This window comes from Excalfactoria chinensis, chromosome 2, assembly GCF_039878825.1.
Source record: "Excalfactoria chinensis isolate bCotChi1 chromosome 2, bCotChi1.hap2, whole genome shotgun sequence".
NCBI lineage: Eukaryota > Metazoa > Chordata > Aves > Galliformes > Phasianidae > Excalfactoria > Excalfactoria chinensis.
Genome location: NC_092826.1, coordinates 31475619 through 31494536, shown reverse-complemented (window position 1 = coordinate 31494536; position 18918 = coordinate 31475619). Strand labels below are relative to the sequence as shown.

General features: G+C 39.5%; 1 protein-coding gene across 11 annotated transcripts in view; it reads left to right on the top strand.

The window, feature by feature from the left end:
- The window catches only part of SULF1 (sulfatase 1), a 126327-nt gene that overhangs the window by 73736 nt on the left and 33673 nt on the right, over positions 1 to 18918 (top strand). For 9 of the 11 annotated variants that reach the window (XM_072330090.1, XM_072330088.1, XM_072330087.1 and 6 more), the window contains 4 exons: positions 3812 to 3963; positions 5990 to 6159; positions 16914 to 17064; positions 18397 to 18572. In XM_072330090.1, the coding sequence (XP_072186191.1) occupies positions 3812 to 3963; positions 5990 to 6159; positions 16914 to 17064; positions 18397 to 18572 (649 nt within the window). Of the gene's footprint in view, positions 1 to 3811; positions 3964 to 5472; positions 5483 to 5578; positions 5699 to 5989; positions 6160 to 16913; positions 17065 to 18396; positions 18573 to 18918 lie in introns of those variants that run through there. The other 2 variants (XM_072330096.1, XM_072330095.1) reach the window with 2 other exon arrangements.

Sequence of the window (18918 nt, the reverse complement as noted above, 5' to 3'; positions counted from 1 at the left end):
AAAATCAGTCTTATTAAAATGCAAAAATTGGCATTTATCTTTCCTGTTATCCCTGTGGGGGCCATTACAAACAATAATGAAAAGATGTCCCTGGAAATAGCGTTGCTTTTTAATGAGACTTTTACCTATTGAGTCATAATCTCTGTTTTATTAATTGGAAACAAGAATGGCTTCCTAAACTCTAGAACTGCTGAGAACAAGTGACTTCTAAAGCAGAATATTTGCAGTCTGTACTCAGACTTCAGCAGTTCAGCAAGTGCCTGGCTACAGCTTATTTAAGGTTGTGGGTTGACTTTATAAACCAAGCATGTCAGGATCCAGAAAGAACATCTGCTTATCACAGTGTCAGTTCCTGAGTAGTCCCATGACACATTCTATATCCCTTTAAGTGTTTACAACCCTAACAAAACAAAACAAAAAAAACCCTGTAGGACACCCATAGTGATTGCTTGCTGATTACTGTTTGGCCTCATGGATGTTACTGTGCTTTCCCTTTTACTCAGGCACTTGTCTTCATTCAGAGTGTGAAGACCCAAGCGCTGACTACTGGCACTGAGCTCCAGCTCTGACTCACTTGCCCTATCCAGTTCTCAGTGGTACTTAGAAAACCCCATGGTGAAATAACTGAATTCTTGTGTTTTAGTAAAAACCTGGCTTTTCCCATCATATGTGCAATTACTCATATCCTCCTGAGCTTTTGACCAGCAAACCTCCCTTGGTTAAAGCAATTTGGCAAATGTGATCCATTATCACAGCTTCTGCTGCTTCTACAAGTATTCAGGGCTTTACTATGTGTTTGACATGGGAAATGCTTTATTCCACAGCAGAGTGAAACATCTATTTCTGCAAACTGTCACTCAAGGATATGCTTAAAACTTGACATTTCTCAGATTATTTTTTATGATTAAATGCTAAATCATTGCCAACGCAGAGGTGAATGGTTCAGTCTGTCAGTCTGAAGTCTCATAACATGCTGAAAATATGGGGTTCAGGAGGCCAAGGGGGAGCTAACAAAACACTGTTAAAGTTTCAAAATTAAGTAATCTAAAGTAAGGAAATTCCAGGATGAATTGCCCCCTAGCAGCTCCAAGCCTCCCTTCCCTTTCTAAATTCAATTTATCATTTCCCATCCCTATGCTCTGGGACTTTTCATCTCTGCATTTTATGCTGGTGGCTTTCTCTCAAGTAATGCCTGAATATCAAAAGAGAGCAGGAAAGAAAGAAGCTGACTGTTCTTTGTTTTAGGGTCAAAATTCAAACTCTGAGGACTTTCGCGAGTTCATAAAGGAACAGCCCATAGTGACATTAAACTGAGAACGTGTATGTCTTTCTTGATCACATCTGTGTGCTTTAGCTTTTTTAGAGCCTGGCCATTTTGGAACAGATGTTCGTAGCCACCTCTGTTATTTACAAAGGCGCTACCTCAAAACCTAGAGACACTAGAGCTTCTCAGAAAAAATGCTTGCCAAAGAGTTTTAAATGGGCAAACTCATTTATCTTTCTCTAGCCTTTTACTTGGAAACTGCTGAACTGTTTGGCTAAAATGTTCCATGTAGCAAAATCCAGTCTGACTCAGATAGCACGGAAACTATCATCATGAATGATTGAAGTTTGGCAAACCTGTAAATAACAGTGTTCAGGTCTCAGTATTATTCAGTGTTAGTTATAGGTGGGGCTTTCAAACCATTCTAAGTGATAAATTGGCACAGCTTCCATTTTACAGCCTGAGAGGCTCTGATCTTTGTGGGAGGAGGGTTGGCAGAGATCTTTACAGGTGTACACATCACATGGAGCTTCCTCACAATCATGGAGATGGCGGATCTGGAATGGTATTCAGGAGGATTGGCCTAAAATCTCCCCTGAACCACAGACTGTCCTTGATTTTGTTTGACTCAGTATGCTCACTCTATTCTTCTTCTCTTCACTGTTGTCTGTCTTTAACTTCTCTTCCCCTTCTACTCTTTCTGTGGCTTCTTTTCCCACAGTATGTCAGCCTTTGCCCTTACACATTCCCTGAACATCCAACTCCCTAAGAGTTTGATACAGTTTGGCTGCCTTAAAGGAAAGGAATGGTTTCCGTTCTGGGAGGCAATGGACCGGGCACATATTCCCTCCCCACAGTTACCCTCTTCACCTCAAGCTTCTTGACTTCTGGTTGGCCCCAGAGGAAAAAAAGAATAGAGGCTAGGTTGCTTTCTTAGAGGCTGTGGGAGGATGAACTGAAAGAGTGGGCTAGTATCTGCGGAACTTGTTTATATGTCACATTCCACATAGTATAGGAAAGAAACATTATATATGACTATAACCTCTGTTTAGTGACATTTGGCAGTTAAAAGATTCAATTGCCCCATAGTTATGTTGCCTCAAGAAACTTTTAATTATGAATATTTTCATTTTTCCACCAGTTTTCCCAGGAAGGAGTTCACCATGCCCACATCAATCAGGTCTGAATTACTGAAGCCCTTCCACAAATGTGCTTTTCTTGGTTATATTGAATGCGTCTAGGTTGAACACGAGGTTTTCCAAAGTGACTTCATTTCCTAAGTAGGAAACATGTAAGGGTGTCTGACGTGTGTCTCGGATCCCAGCCAAGGAAGTGACGCTGGGCAGGAGCTGTCTGTGGGCAGCCTGGCAGCAGGGCCAGGCAGGCTGGGGTGGCTGGGTCTGCAGTGAGATGGTTGTCTGACACACAGCTCTGTCCCTGCAAAGGGATTGGTTTCCATCATTCATTCCTCTTCAGGTAAGACCTTCCTAGGGCTTGGACAGCTTAAGAAAATTAAAGTTGCATGCAGAGAGGTGAGTCAGACACCCCACTGTGTCCAGCATTGCAGTGGCTGAGATCGAGCCAACAAAGTCCCCATAAACAAATTTGCAGGTACAGTCAGATGATTTGTCACTGCAGTGCACACGCAGAAGTAAAACAGAGAAGAACCTTACAAACTAACTTGTTTATCTTGGGCAAGGACAGTACATACGCAACTAAAAAGCAGCAATAGAACTCCTTTTGCCAGGGTCCCAGGGTCAGTCCGTGCTTCCAAGGCCAGTTAGCCAGTTCTTGGTGCCTGTGTATCTTTAGCGTAAGCAATAGTTGGAAGTTTACTGCACTGTGAAAATAGATTTTCTTTTTACTTCATTCAGGAAGAGTTTGCAGGAGCACTTGCTGGGTGTGATGACAGTTTCTGAAAGCTTCAATCTGAGAGGGTTGTGCTTTGTCACCTTTACCTAGTGGAAATACACCTAAGCTTTGCAGACCCAGTAGATGTAACTGACCTCTCTAAGACTCTGCCTGTTATTTTTGCCTTAGGGTAGTTTTGGCAGCAAAGCAGGGCAGGGATTCCCTCTTGCTCTACCCAGGCAGAGCCCAGCAGGATGGAGATCCAGACTTCCCAGAGCTTCCATCAAACCAGAACATGCAGCCGCCAGGTTGCCAAACCCAGACTTTCAAAAGTTAAAACATCACAGGATTTGCTTAAAACCAGAAGATGTGTTTCTCAGATGTTTCCTGCAGGGACTGAATTTTTATTCCATTTTCAAGTGGAACCCATATACATTCTAAAGAGAAAAGAAAAAAACTCACATCAGTCCTAGATTCCAAGAGTGGCAGATAAATGGTAGAATTGTAAAAATTCTGGAAATAATTTATTGTAATTTCAGAGCCCTCTTAGGTAGGAAAACAACATTTTTTTAATAGAGTGACTCAGACTCATTCTAACACATTTTGTCTTCATTCATGCATACTTTTGACTAAAAGACTCGGATTGCAATGCCTCATGTGTTTGTGTGTGTTCTTCTTTTCTTTTTACCTTCACAGCTTTTTTTGGGAAATACCTCAACGAATACAATGGCAGCTACATCCCTCCTGGGTGGAGAGAGTGGGTTGGATTAGTGAAGAACTCTCGCTTCTATAATTACACCATTTCTCGCAATGGTAACAAAGAGAAGCATGGATTTGATTATGCAAAGGTATTTTCCAGACCTATAAATGTCACATCATTAATCCATATAAAAATCACTTTCAGGTAATTAATTAACCAGATAATTAATTAATTAATCATCTACAACCAAGAAATTGAGAAGTCATTTTTCTCTCCAGGGCATTTCTATCAACTTCTGTGTGAGGATTTTAACTACAGGACGGAAGAAAATTTCCCAGGGCTTTTCAGTGCAGTTGATTCCTTCCTCCCTCTCTCTCTGCTAAGAATCCATTGATTCTCTGGTAGAAGCAAATAGTAGAGAAAGTACTTTTTTGAAAATAGCTATGTGTTTTGCACTACTCAACTTTAAAGTTAGCTGTGCATTGTCAGTTATTGCCCACAACATAAACCATAGTTAATGCTGTTTCCCATTATATGGTGTAAAAAAAAATACGTTGAATGTCTGTGCTGTCTGACTCCGGATATGACTAGGAGAATAGATAATTGTGATAGCACAGCCATTGGAAAACTTTGGAGCTTGTTCTCTTGACAAAGTTTGGAAAGTATGCCAAGGTGACCAGTCTGCTGCCATGAAGCATCTCGAAAAGGCTGAGGAGCGTGGGGCTCAGACTTTCCAGCCTGCAGAAAGCAATCTGGAATTTCCTTAGACTGTAGGCTCACGGAAGATGATACAGATGTTGCAGCTGTGGTTTCTGACCCATGTAATGAGATTTTATTGGAAGCTTGCGATGTCTGTTTCTGATTTCCCCACCCGTAGAAATTACATGATACTGATTACATATTTATATAGAGTTAAAAGAAAAAAAAAGGAAAAAAGAATATTGGTTAGTTAGGCATTCCTTACACACCCTGAGTATGTAGCTAGAATAAACAGGGAAATAGGAGGGGAGAGGATGCTTTGGGAGAGAAGTCATACAGACATTTCATTCAAGCAGGCCACAAAACCCAAAATTATCAGAACCCCGGTGCCCTGCTATCATTACCCATTTTGCAAACCAAAGGGTTTCTGGCTGCCACTTCCATGCCCTTGCAGGGATTGTAACAGCCAGGGCCAGCGCCTTTGCTCCAAGCATGCCCCAGGAGAGGAGCAGGGGGCAGGGAGCAGGCGAGCAGGGAGGTCACAGCTGGCTGCCTTGTCCGAGCACCAACATGCGACACAGACCTTGTCCCTCGGGCTCTGCTTTTGCAGCTGTTTGAGGCCTTGAATCCACAACATATGATTAGTCATGCCTGGAAGTGCTTGAAATTACAAACATTGTCTCAGCACTTTCTCAATGAAGCTCACACTAGACCTCCAGGCCAACAGTGAATGCTCCAAGGTGGCAGGTGGTTTAATTTAAGTTTTCATCTTTTTTTCTTACTTCCATTTCCTCCCTTCCCCTCGTATGCCTCCATTTGCCACCTTGGCTGTGGGTTAAGCCAGTTTATTAGCGAGTCACAACCTTAATCTCAGCAGCTGCACTGCTTAAAGTTAGATAATTAAAAGAACAGAGCCTGCAGGAATTCAACTACTCCCTGCGTTTGTGTTTGCATTTTCTCTGATAAAGGTTTTTCTAATATGTTGCTTATTGTAGCTTGTCCCGGATTGTAAATACACAAAAGTGTACCCTGAACAAGGAGCATGCGAGAAATTTGGATGTAAATAGAAAACCAATGAAAAGGGGGAATGATTTCTTGCAGCTGGGAGATACTACTTCATGGAAGTCTTCTCTCTGTGAAAGTCAAGAAACATTCCTTTGTCTGTTTAGTCTGTCATTTTAAAGGTTGCATAGCATTATATTACAATTATATATATTACTGATGTATTGAATGCATTCTGTTGTATCTGATTGGCAAAATACAGTCTCATTTTATGTGGTATTACCTCCTTAAGAAAGTAATTACTGCTCAGTCTCCCCTATGCTCTTAGAGTCACACATCTCTTTGATGGGATGTTTTTACCTCCTGATCTGCCCTTTAATGAGGACTTGAAAATAGCATAATAACATGACAGTATGTGATCTAATTAATCATTCACTTTGTAACTTTTCCTTTATATTAATCGTGTGTTACAGGACTACTTCACAGACCTAATCACTAATGAGAGCATTAATTACTTCAGAATGTCCAAGAGGATATACCCACATAGGCCCATAATGATGGTCATCAGCCATGCTGCGCCTCATGGCCCTGAGGATTCGGCCCCGCAGTTCTCAGAGCTCTACCCCAATGCTTCACAGCATATGTAAGTGACAGTCACAGGCTGCCTGCTTGTGTTCGGAGACATTGCATGAGCAGAAAATGAAAGTATAGGAAACCTGCAGTAAGCAACAGATGTTTGCTTGCTGCTTTTGCCATGCCTGCTCCTTCTGGGGAGGAGACTGACAGCTCTGACCATTGTTAAAACAGAGAAGCTCTTTTCCTCCTGGGAAGTTGTGAGAGATTAAAAGGTCAGTATTTGGCTTTGTAAGGGCAGCTTCTTACAATACCCTGAAAATATGTAGACGCAGGTCAGGATCTGTTGGAAAGATATTACTTCCTTAGCATTCCTCTAAGATATGAGCTTCCTGGGCTCGAACTTACTGAATGCACTGAGAGTAAAAACATGCTTTTGTAGTTTTCAAGTGCACCAGATTTGTTTATAGACTAGCTACTGGCAGGTTCCCAAAACAGCCTATCAGACTGGATTTTTAAATAACATGTTTAATCTTCCCTGGTGATTATACTATAATAATAATAGTAAAAAGCCCTCTTTGCTTTGTTTCCAGAACTAAGGTCAACTCCAGGTAAAAAGCTGAGTCTTGCTTTATACCTTCAATATTCTGGGTCTTTTTTCTCACAGTGAGATGCTGGAAAAGCTTTTCTGTCTACTTTGAGCATCTTCCTATTAATGATTAAACAAAGTCTTTGTGCTTTTTCAACACAGAAACCAAAGAAAATAAATATTTCAGCCAGACCGTGCATTGATTTAGTCTCTGAAAATGAGGAGGAATCAGCTTCATCTCATGGTGGCAAAGCCCCATGATTTATATATTGCATTTTGGATACTGAAGCGGCTCACATGCAGGGATGTTATTTGTTGTTACATTAGCCAGTTTAAAACTTCAAGGAGTAACATTTACTGCATTAGCTGCATTCATAAACTGGTCACTTTTGAGACCAAAAAGATGTTTGCTGTTCGTGGCACATGGTTAAGTATTTGCTAGTTTGGGGGATTTTTTGGCCTCTTACTGTCTGCTGCTGTCTAGAGATGCCACTTTCCCTGACCTTTTTTAGTTCTACTTCCCTGATCCTATATTCTCAGTATTACCACATTCCCAAGACTAGATTCTGCAAGTAGCGCAAACCAGCCAGTAATGTTTTGGAGTTACTTTAGTAATCAGGGTAATTCACACCTGTATACTTTAGTATGTAAATATTTGCATGAGAAGAGAGCTGGTTCTTTAGTAATCAACGCATAGAATTATTATCACTCTGTTATGTTCTAAAGATAAAATAGGACTTAAAAACTAGAAAACTGTCATATTGCATTGTATGAAAGATCTTTTTCAATATCTTGAATTAAGTGCTCCAGCTGTAGGCAGCAGAGAATGCCTAGGTTAAAAAAAGAAAAACAAGATTCTTCCTATTTTTGCAGCTTCTGAAAACCATCCGTGAGGTGAAGCAGCCAGATCACCGCTTCCCATCCTCTTTGCATCAGTCTGATCTCTCTTTGATCTGTGGTGGCAGCTCCACCATCATGTGGTGGCCAGTTCCGCAGTGTCACCCCATGCTGCAGGGATAAAGCAGTGCCTTTTCAGCTCTTTCAAACTTGGGGCTTGTTCATGCTGCTGAGAGTTCCCTACATCCTATGAGGCATAATGAATATTCACTACCTCATATTTAAAAGAGGCCTCCCATGTCTCCCCCTTTCAGTCATCTCTTTTCATAGCAAGTGGGTTATAATCTATTTGTTCTTGTTCTGTTCAACAGATTGTTGGCCATTTCATGGCACAGATTGCCTGCCCTCAGGCAAGCCATCCTCTTTGCTGGGAGACAATCCATCATAAAGAAGAGTTGGATTCAAACTGTTTCCACTTAACAGTGGGGACTGGGGCTGGAAGAAAAGCACATCATTGTATCTCACCCTACCTCTCCTGAGGTCATGCAGCTCATTTTAGACTCTGTGGTAGCTGTCTTCTGATAAAAGAGTGCTTGTATAAACTTGCATCAGTTTATCATGCTCTTGGAACTTTCTGTTGCTCGGTGTTTTCAGCCTGCTTTTTTATAGTTTCTGCTGCCAGTCTCCAAAAGTTTAGCAACATCTCCACTTTATTACAAGTCACACGTCACCTCAAAAGATGAAGTGAAGGTGCTAGCTATGTTTTCTCAGACTTAGTTTCATCTGAGTACCTGTGTAAATTGCTTTTTATTTGCATGGACTCCTGGAGGCTAGATACGTTGTTCTGCTGGGCTATTTGTGAAACAGCCCAAAATATGCGAATCAGCTGTGCTTCTTGTTATCTTCTGCTGCTGCTGGTTTCTCAGCAGCCTTCTTGCAAAGAATTTCTTTTCTAGCAGCCTCAAGAGAGATTTGCTGGATTGCTTTTCATTTCTTAGCGCACTGACTGGCGGCCTGTGTTAGAGTCTGCAGCCCAAGAGATGAGACAACTCAAAGATAAAAGGCAAATTTGGGTGGCTGAAGCTACCAAATAATTGATTTTTTTCTGCCAAAAACATTAGCAATATGCTCTAACTAAAAGATATAAGAAGTTCACACAGACGTACTCAGCACTCCTTGGGAAAACAACAGGAGAACAATAAAATCCTTCCTGCCAAGGTTTGTGTAATTTGAACGTTTAACCCTTACGTTTTCTTCCTTGGTGGTCAAGTACCATTTGCATCTGCTTTCTTTTTTTTTTTTCTGACCTTGGGTGACAGCCATCTGACCTTGGATTTTGTTTTTAAAAATGTAGTTGCTATATCATGTTACTGTAACGCCTACCTCCAACAAAGAAGGGAAGCCAGGTCAAAAGCTGCTTGCTGGCTTTACAAACTGAGATGGAAGGTTATACCTACAAACCAAGAATTAAGATAGCCTGACAACCACATGTGAGAGGAAGTTTTTCTTAAAAGAACAGTAACTGAAACAGGCCCTTATATTATTTGACATTTCTTTGCTCGTGAAGTGCCTATTATTTAATTGAACTATTGCCTTTATAAATTAAAACCAAACCAAACAAACAACAGAAAAAAGTTTGGTTAGAAAATGTTTTCCATTTGCAGATATGCAGAGGGGAGTGGCTATGAAAGGAAGTATTCCAGTTCAGGGAGAGTTCTGCCCTTAATGCTGGCATCTGTTGATCTCTTTTGCCCACTAACAGCACTGAGAGAAGAAAATCAAATACATGCAATGGAGAATAATGCCATGAACAAAAATAAGAGTTATGAAAAAAAAAAAAAAAAAATCAAAGCCAAAATGAAAGGAAGACTTACATACCGTCATTACCTTATAGTCCTATCTCCTCAGTATAAGCTGCTCACTAGAGTAGTATACAAAGTCTTACAAGGACAAAAAAAGTAATGGTGTGTGCACTGTTTAAACATTAATTTTTAATGATCCCTGTTAATTTTCATTAGCTCTACTTTAAGATGAAACATAAACTTTATTATACTGGAAGTAACAGGAACTCTCTATTGCTTTTAAGCATCTCTTCTCACTCCAGACATCCCAAATGTCCTCACGTTAGAACATTCCTATTTCTGACAGTTAAAAATGTTTCCAAAAGTTTGGCTGCTGGCTTCTGTCTGTCATGAGTACTTTTTCTGAAAACAAACCCTATTAATACATATACTCTAACTATGCACAGAAATTATTTAGGTGGTAATAACTGCTACTGGAGAAGGTGCGCGAGATTAAAGCAGTGTATAGATTTTTTTCTGTGGTAATGAACATCATCTGTTGTGTAGCGAGGTTGCTAGACCTTGGAAATACTGTTGTTAGATGTGACGCTATGACACAGGAGATGGCTCTCCAGGTGTCCCTGACTGCTATTACAGGGCAGTCTTGTTCCATCACACAACGAAGCAGGAAAGCTCTGGCTCAAAGGATGCTCTAATGAAAGCCTGAATTCTCTGTTATGCTCAGGGCCTCTGGCACTTTAACTTCCCTTTACCTTCCAGGGTGAACCAGTCTTAGGGGAACTGTGAATCCAACCTAAGCTATTTATAAGCTGTGAAGTAAACAAACATTAGAAGCAAAAGTCTGCAGGAGGCAGATTTACTGAAGAATGTAAAAAGTAGAAATCTGAAGCACTGCTTGCAGGCTGGCAGGAGGACTGACAAGCAGATTTTATGACTACCTGGAAGTAATCCTATTGGCAGGCAGGAGATCTTAGAAAAAACAGCTAGAAATGCTATCTGGGATAAGACTAGAAGGCTTCCCAGGATGATGTGAGAAAAAGCAAATGGAAAAGCTTTCATTGTTTGAATATGTGTAGTATGAAAGGTGCTGAACTCACAGGCCTGGTCATAGCAGTGCATTTGCAGCAATGAAGCATAAACAGCAACACTGTTGAACTTCCTGATCCCCAAAACAATCTTAATTGTGAATCTGGAGTATAAAATGGCCACAGATTCATGATGCCCTCTTGCTGCCAGGGCTGAGTCTCAAACTCAGCTGTGACTTTTTTTCTTGTGATATGGACACCCACCAGAGTGGGATTATACATTTGCAGCAGTAAAAAATCTTGATGTGTTAATTCCTATTGTCAGTGATAGCCTTAAGCCTGCCTGGACTGCTGACTTAGAGATAAGTGACAAGAATTACCTCAGACGTCACTGTGACTTTAAACATGACTAGCATCATAGAATCATAGAATGGCTTGGGATGAAAAGGACCACAATGATCACCTAGTTTCAACCCCCCTGCTATGTGCAGGGTCTCCAACCACCAGAACAGGCTGCACAGAGCCACATCCAGCCTGGCCTTGAATGCCTCCAGGGATGGAGCATCCACAGGCTCCTTGGGCAACCTGTTCCAGTGCGTCACCACCCTCTGAGTGAAAAACTTCCTCCTAATATCTAACCTAAACGTCCCCTGTCTTAGTTTAAAACCATTCCACCTTTTCCTATCAGAAGAAACACTGTGATTTAGCGATGCAGAAAGATTCTAGATACACAATTAACAGTAGCTCTAAGTGATGCTTCCTAAAATAAAAAGGTGTTATGTTTAATGAGTAACATTTTTTTCTACTTTATTCTGAAATACAGCATCATGTTACACTTTAGGAGTGAAACTTTCTCAACTCACATCCCCAGATATAGAAACATACTTAGTTTTAAAAGATTCCCCTTTTAAAATGTACTCAGAGTGGGGAAATTCAACTCCATATTAATATCAACCATGCCATTGTTCGTAGTTTGTGGACTAACTTTGACAGAACCTAGACTTCCTGCTTTCCAAGCACAATATGTCTGAACCTGTTCTTCAGGTTTAGGCTTATTCAGGAAGTCTGCATTCACTGCAAATAAAACATTTGCTTCCTTCGATTGCTTACTGTTTTTTTCTGAAGGAGCACGACTATTTAGGCAATGTTTGTAAGTCACATTTTAAAGAGAAATATAGGTGCTAGTTTTGTACAGGAGCTACTTATTTTTTACAATCAGTTTTACCGTAGGTATTATTTTAAAATGATGTTTACTTTTATTTTTATTAAATGAAAATGGTCCCAAGGCATATAAGTACTGTGTTATTTTCTCTGACTGGAGGGTTCCCAATCCAAACAGAAAATTAGCCAGGCACTTTCAGGATACAGACCCCTGAGAACTCTATTCTCAAGCAGCATTTTTAGGTAGAAGTTTTGTGGACATGATTTTCTTTTGTTGAATAAAAACAAGAGGGAATTAGGAGGTTGTAAATAGAGGCAAACAGATTTTTAGTGTGTTCAACTGAACAAATATTTCCAGATATGTCTGCTCCTTCCCATAATAACCCACCTGTAATAGAAATGGATGGATGGATGTAACTTTTAAGAAAAAAAAAAAAAAAAAAGTCTTAATTTGTAGTTGCACTCAATTCTGGGAGGTCCTAAAACGTGTTGTACTGAACTGTGTTTCTTTTCCACACAGACACCGCAACTGTGTAAACAGCATTAGCCAAGCTGAATCTTCCATTCTTTTCAAATATGTAAAATAGCTTTTTTGTACTACTAATTTTCAGAAGGCCTTTTTTGCATTTGTTTTGTTGAAAATCACACAAAAGGCCATTCTTTTACTAGCAGACATTAGTGTGATTCATTTCTGAATGATTTGCTTGTGTTAGGACCCCATTTTAGTATGTCCTCATGTGCAAGCACCCACTATTTTGTTTCTTGAGTAACCTAAAGTTATTGAGGTACCCTTGAAATGACTAAGACACTTTTTCTACTTTGAACTTCAAATTTAAATATACAAGTACAGTAAGTGGGTTGTCACTAAGAGTAATTAAGAGGCGTGAAAGGAAATCCTGATTGTTCATGAAACTGAACATTATTTAGGCTTCTGGGATTCAGACCACAAAGCTGAATGTCAACACAGTTATTTTTCTCTCAACATAACTTCAGATATCTACTAGAACTGATGTTTATAGATAAACAAATGGTAAATTTCATAGTGAATCTTTCTTCAAATAAAGAAGTACACTAGTGCTTATAAATATTCACTCCTTCCATCACCTGCAGAACACATTGTTATCACCCTTTGCATCCTACCACTGTCTAACAGATAGTAGATGATAGAGACTGAATGCAATTAACATGATGTGGTGTTAGTAAAGCAATATACATCGATGCAGATATATGAAGTGCTTACAGAACTCATATGACAGAATTCATCCCTTTTCTGAGGAGATGGTAATCTAATGTTAGAGAAGGCTAATACTAGTTTACAGTTTTGCATTTTTGCACATGTATGATGATTTCTCTGTTAATTTATTCACATGAGTAAATGATCACAAGGTCTCAGGGTGAATTGTTTTTCTCATTTTGAGAAAGTCCTTAAGAGAAAGGACCTGACTGGTTTCCATATTTGTTTCTGTAAAGGTTTGGGGATTGTTTTGTTGGTTAAATTAGCAGTTTAAGTTTGGCATCTTATGAATCTGACATCTTCCACTGTTCTGTACACTGCCAGAACAGATCTGTAATACAGAACCAAAAAGTCTCTGTGTAATAAATTATGCAGTATGAGTGAACATAAGTGAGCTGTCTAGATTAGCTCTGGCTACTATAGCCCGTGTGGGGGGGCAAATACTGTTCCTTTTTAATTCAGCAATCAGCTTTTTCAATCTTTACCTTTTCTCTGGATTTAATATTCATGTAGCATGTTGTAGGTCATTTTGAACTGATCTACATGAAGGGGTACACTGCATGTTATATATTTTTGTTACATGTAAATTGAACTCTCACTCATTTCTTGGGCACACACTCAAAAGTTAAAGAAGTGCTGTTCTATTTCCTGATCTACTGGCAAGAGTGACCTTGAAATCAGACACTGCGCTAAAGCAGTGTGGCACCAAAAACTGACAGGCAGCTCCTTTACAGACTTGGAGGCCATGGAGAAGCTGAAAATAATGAAGGTGCCTAGCACAGTCTTCTGGTCATGGATCAACAAATGGGCTCATGATAAGATAGCCTCCATGACCAACAAAAGGCAGTAGAAGACATGGCAGATGCTTTCAACCTGATATTCTCAGTACCAAAGAGAGTCAAATAAATGCAGATGTATGTGCTACTTTACAGCAGTACTTATCAGTACAGAGCAAAGCCTTTCCCAAAAATGGAAGAGTAGAAACAGTAACAGACTTTCCCATGATCACTTTCAAAGGCTTCTAAGAGCCGAACTTCTAGCTGATATCACCAACTGCTTCAGGAAAAAAATGTTATGATAAACAGTTATCACTGACACAAAAGAGGTCTGTCTTATTTGGAAAGGTTCTCAGAAGCAAGCAGTGTTCTACCCAGAATTCACCTCTGTTTGTTTTAGGAAATACAAAAAAAAAAAAAAAAAAAAAAAAAAAAAGAGAGAGAGAAACAAAGATAGACAAATCAGAAGGTGATGTCAGATCCAACACCTGTCAAGCAGTGCCTTTCAGATGCACTTCTGTATAGTACAAAACCCAAGGATGTGTAAGGAACACAGACTGGTTAGGGGGCTTCTGGGTTCCTTTCTACATTTTCCCTATTACTCTTTCCACTCCATTTAGGACCTTCATCTCACCTTTCCCCATTGGTTCCCATCATTAAATAATCTGCAGAAGGCCCTGTTGCAAGAATTGTCTGGGAGGAAAATTAAGTTAGCCTTCTGCCTACTGCATTTCTCACCCAGAAAATTCAGAATGCATTTGGAAAGTGTCTGTGAAAGGTTTTAACTGCCCTGCTAAACCCCTGAGTGCTGCTTTTATAGACTATCCATTAAGTGGAGGAGGCTTCTGACAGTGGGGTGGGAACATGAGACCTGAGCCTGCTTCAGCAGCTGGCTCTCCTTCCTGGCACAGCAGCAGACTGAGCGCAGCTCACAGCCACCTCATCCCTCCTCAGCAGGAGCACTCAGGACAGGAGTCTGCTGAGGAAAAAAGAGAGAAAGAAATGAAGAAAAAAAAAAAAAAAGCCTCATTTTTCTGGAAAATGCTGATTAATCAGGACTGAGCACTTTAATGGGAAAATATCTCATTTGACAAATTTCTAAAGAAACAGAGGAAACTGCACTGGAAACACTCTTACTTTCTGTCTTCTGTATCCTTACCTAATACCAGATAGGTGACCAGAGCTCCTAAGACTTGTTTCTTCAAGGTTTAAGTCTCCCTCTGCTACTGTTAGGGGCTAGCTGGCAACCTAGAGGGCTGCACTCTTGGGTTCAAGCTCATTAATTTTGCAGTAGTATAAACATTCATTTTAAAAATGAGATTTCTGTGAGAAATGCCAAGATTCTGACTTTCAACCTTGAATTATAAGAATTTCCAGCAGAAAAGGAATTTCAGTTTACATCTGTGTTTGTTCAGTAGGGAGCTAACCTCTCCATACTTCTTAGTCTCAAGGAAGTTTTCACAAACCTTATGATACTATTGCCTCATTCCTATTTTCACTTGATTATGGTGGCTAAGTAGGTCAGTCAAAATCAGCTGGTTGTGCTAGAGACGTACTTACTATTCAGATGCTACCTAAATTCTCAAAATGGTCTCCATTTAAAGCATGGAGTCCATTTCTTACTGTACTTGATTATCAGTGCATTATGCTGTCCATTCAATCAATTTTTATGCCTAGAATACCTGGCTGCATGTTATATATACTATAGCAAAAACAGTTAGATCATAGATTCATAGAATCATTAAGGTTGGAAAAGACCTCTAAGATCAAGCCCAACTGTCAACTCAACACTACCATGCCCACTAAACCATTCGTGTCCAATTCCCTAGATTTATGGCTTTATTGCTCTCTCTCTTTTTTAATTTTTTAATGTTTTAATTATATATATGTATATATAAATAAAAAGTTTTATTACTTTTATATATTGAAAGATAATTGCATCCACTATTTATGTAACATACATTGTAAAATTATCACGATGTCAAGACTTATTAACAGCATTTCTACTATAAAATGAAAATAGAACCATAGGAATCAATTTAAGCTAATAATACAACAGCATTTTTTCATTTGCAATGTACATTTATTTTGCAAAGGTAATGCTACAATATATGCATCACATACTGCAGTGTATTATTAGAAAACTGAGATACTTCATCAAAAAAAGCAAAGCCTAAATTCTGCAAGTGGGAGAGAAGAAAAATAGTCATATATAGGTAAAAAAATTACAGGACATAGCCTCTGTTTAGTTTCTGTTCACCTTTTAGTTGTCTTTTATGCTAAATATGAGAAGAGGATTGATGGAAAGCTTCTGTACCATCCACATCTGCATTGCAGTTTTTTTCACATGCTTTTTGCTGTACCTTTTCTTCAGACTTGATATTTATAGGAAGATACTCTTCACTCTTATTTGCTCTTCTTTAACAATTCACAGGTTTGTGGTTAGAACACTCCTCTTAGACCTTCCCTCTAGTTTTGGTGCAAACTTTTAAAGCAGTATTATTTGATTGAGTAAAACTGTGGCATACTCCTTCTCTGCACTAGTACTGGCACCAGTATTGGTTCGGTCTTGTTAGTTGATGTTACTCTAGCAATGCGCTCTGTTTTGTACATCATTTTGTTGTGGGTGGAATTTGCATACCTGCCATATCAAGGGGCATCGCTGAGATGTATCTCAGGTGAGAACCAAGGGTGAGTGATGGAGGCTGAACGTGGATCTGGAGTCATGATGGCCAGCTGCAGCTCTACCACATGTCAGACCTGACCTTGTGCACAGGCAGACAGTTCTGTGAGGTTATTCTCAGGGTCCTTTCCATGCCTGTATATGCCTTTGGTGATGGGAGGGGAAAAAATAAATGGTTTCACAGCATCTTAAAAACTGATAACACTGGTTTTGCAGTTCTTATCTTAACACTGGCTACTGAAATTTTTCATCTCACAGGAAACTATATTTCTTGTGAGTTTATTTTAATTTATATGAAGGTAGTTTTCCCACTGACATCATCAAGACAATTTACGTTCATATGAAGCAGAAGCCATCATCTTGGATCTCTGACTTTCTTCATTTTTCTGCTCATCTTTATGGGATGCATCATTTAGATAAGTATTTTTAAAGATTACACATTCTTTTGACCAATATGTCTTTCTATATCCCAGATAATAACATGGATCTGCTAGCATTCTTAGATCCTGGAAAAAAAAAAAAAACAAACCGGGAAGACAAGTAAAACATTGGAAGCCACTGAAGTGATGTTTGACATTTTCCATAAGGAATACTAGCTACCACAGATAATACGTGATTTAACCATTTGTTGACTGTTGCTGTTATTAGACAAGTTCCTACTTTCCTCTGATGCCTATGATACTGCACAAGTGCTCAGTTCCTTTCTCTTTCTCCCAGAACCCCCAGCTATAACTACGCACCAAACATGGATAAGCACTGGATCATGCAGTACACGGGGCCCATGCTGCCTATCCACATGGAGTTTACAAACGTCTTGCAACGCAAGAGACTTCAGACCCTGATGTCAGTTGATGACTCTATGGAAAGAGTGAGTTCAAGAAACTGCTGTGAATACTTCAAAATCATAGAATGGCTTGGGTTAGAAAGAACCTAAAGATCATCTAGCTTCAACACCCCTGCCATGAGCTGGAGGACCATCTACTAAACCATACTGCCCAAAGTCCCACCCAGCCTGACCTTGAATGATTTTAGGGATGAGCATCCATAACTTCCCTGGGCAACCTGTCCCATTCCCTCACTGCCTTCATAGTGAAGAATTTCTATCTATCTAATCTAAATCTACTCTCTTTCAATTTAAAAAAATTATACCTATCACTACATGACATGTCCTGTAAAAAGAAGTTCCTCTCCAGCTTTCTTTTTAGGCCCTGCTTAGTCATTCTTATTAATCACTAACAAAATTAAGTAAATTCTTTCCCTACCTCCACCATTCACAGCCAGGGGAAAGTCCCTGGGATGCAAAGAACTACTCATCATATCCCCAAACCAAATTAATTTTGGTTATATACTCCTCAGTGTAGTGCCAAACTCCTTCCTTGCATCTTGTAATTGATGAGTGAGTAAGCTGGTTATTTTTAATTACTTTTTTTATATAATGGAAAAATCAGTGGGCCTAATATAAAGACTGGTGTTAACAAGAGATCCATCACCTGTGTCATGGATAGATGCAGGTTAGCACATGATAACTTCATTTCATACACTCCCTTCACAGTTAGTCCTTCATCTGAAATTTGGGAATTGGCAAATCACAGCAACTCAGGTGTCAGTCTGCTCGTGTTTGCTGAAGTTACGCAATGCAGTGTACTGCTAATTATAGGTAATATGATACATGAACGGCGTAGTCTGCATGACTTTTTGTTCAAAATTCAAGCACCATGACCAAAGTTCTTCCCCTAGAGAGATTTCTTTAAACTTTAATAAAAATTTACAGCCTTTTCCCAAGCCCACAACTGTAAGGAATGGGAAAGCTGTAGACTAACACAGTAAATCAAATCTGAATAACATTTACCCTAAAGTTGTAGCAGAGCTTTTTTCCCAAGCTGTTTCTCAGTATACATTCACTTCGGACACACTAATAGTACCATATTTTGGTATTACAACTGTCTGGGTTTCCTCTCTTTCCTCAGAGCAAACTCCCCTCTGTGAAATGTAAAGTTGAACTTCTAAGGTGAATGATTTTATCAGCACAGTAGAGACAAGATGTAAAAATGCCCATCCCCAAAATGTCAGTTTCAGTAATTTCATTGATGCCATGCTTAATTCTTTGATTCTAAAATAGTAAAATAATTGTTTTACATGATTATGCAGAAATCACATTTTACTGTGTTTAATTATAAGTTTTCCCTGTACTCTATTTCAGTTATACCAAATGCTTGCAGAAATGGGAGAGCTGGAGAATACCTACATTATTTACACAGCTGACCATGGTTACCATATTGGGCAGTTTGGACTGGTCAAGGGGAAGTCAATGCCATATGACTTTGATATTCGAGTTCCTTTCTTTATTCGTGGTCCAAGTGTAGAGCCAGGATCTGTGTACGTTGTCTTATGTCTTTAGTACAGCTGTTACCTAATATAATTTTTTTCTAAGTACTTGTAATTATCACTCCGTCTAGCTTCATTTCATAAAGGATGTACTATGACTGCAGAATAATGACTCCTAAAAAGAGCAATGTCTTTCACTTTGCATATTGTTAATAAGTTATAATGTAGAAGAGAAAACTGTATGACCTATACTGCTATAAGGCTAGATTTCACAAGACTGCAGGGGAAGGGACCTCAAGAGATCTTTGAGTCCAAACCCCCTGCTAAAGCAGGTACCCTACAATAGGTCTCACAGGTAAGCATCCAGATGGGTCTTGAAGATGTCCATAGAAGGAGA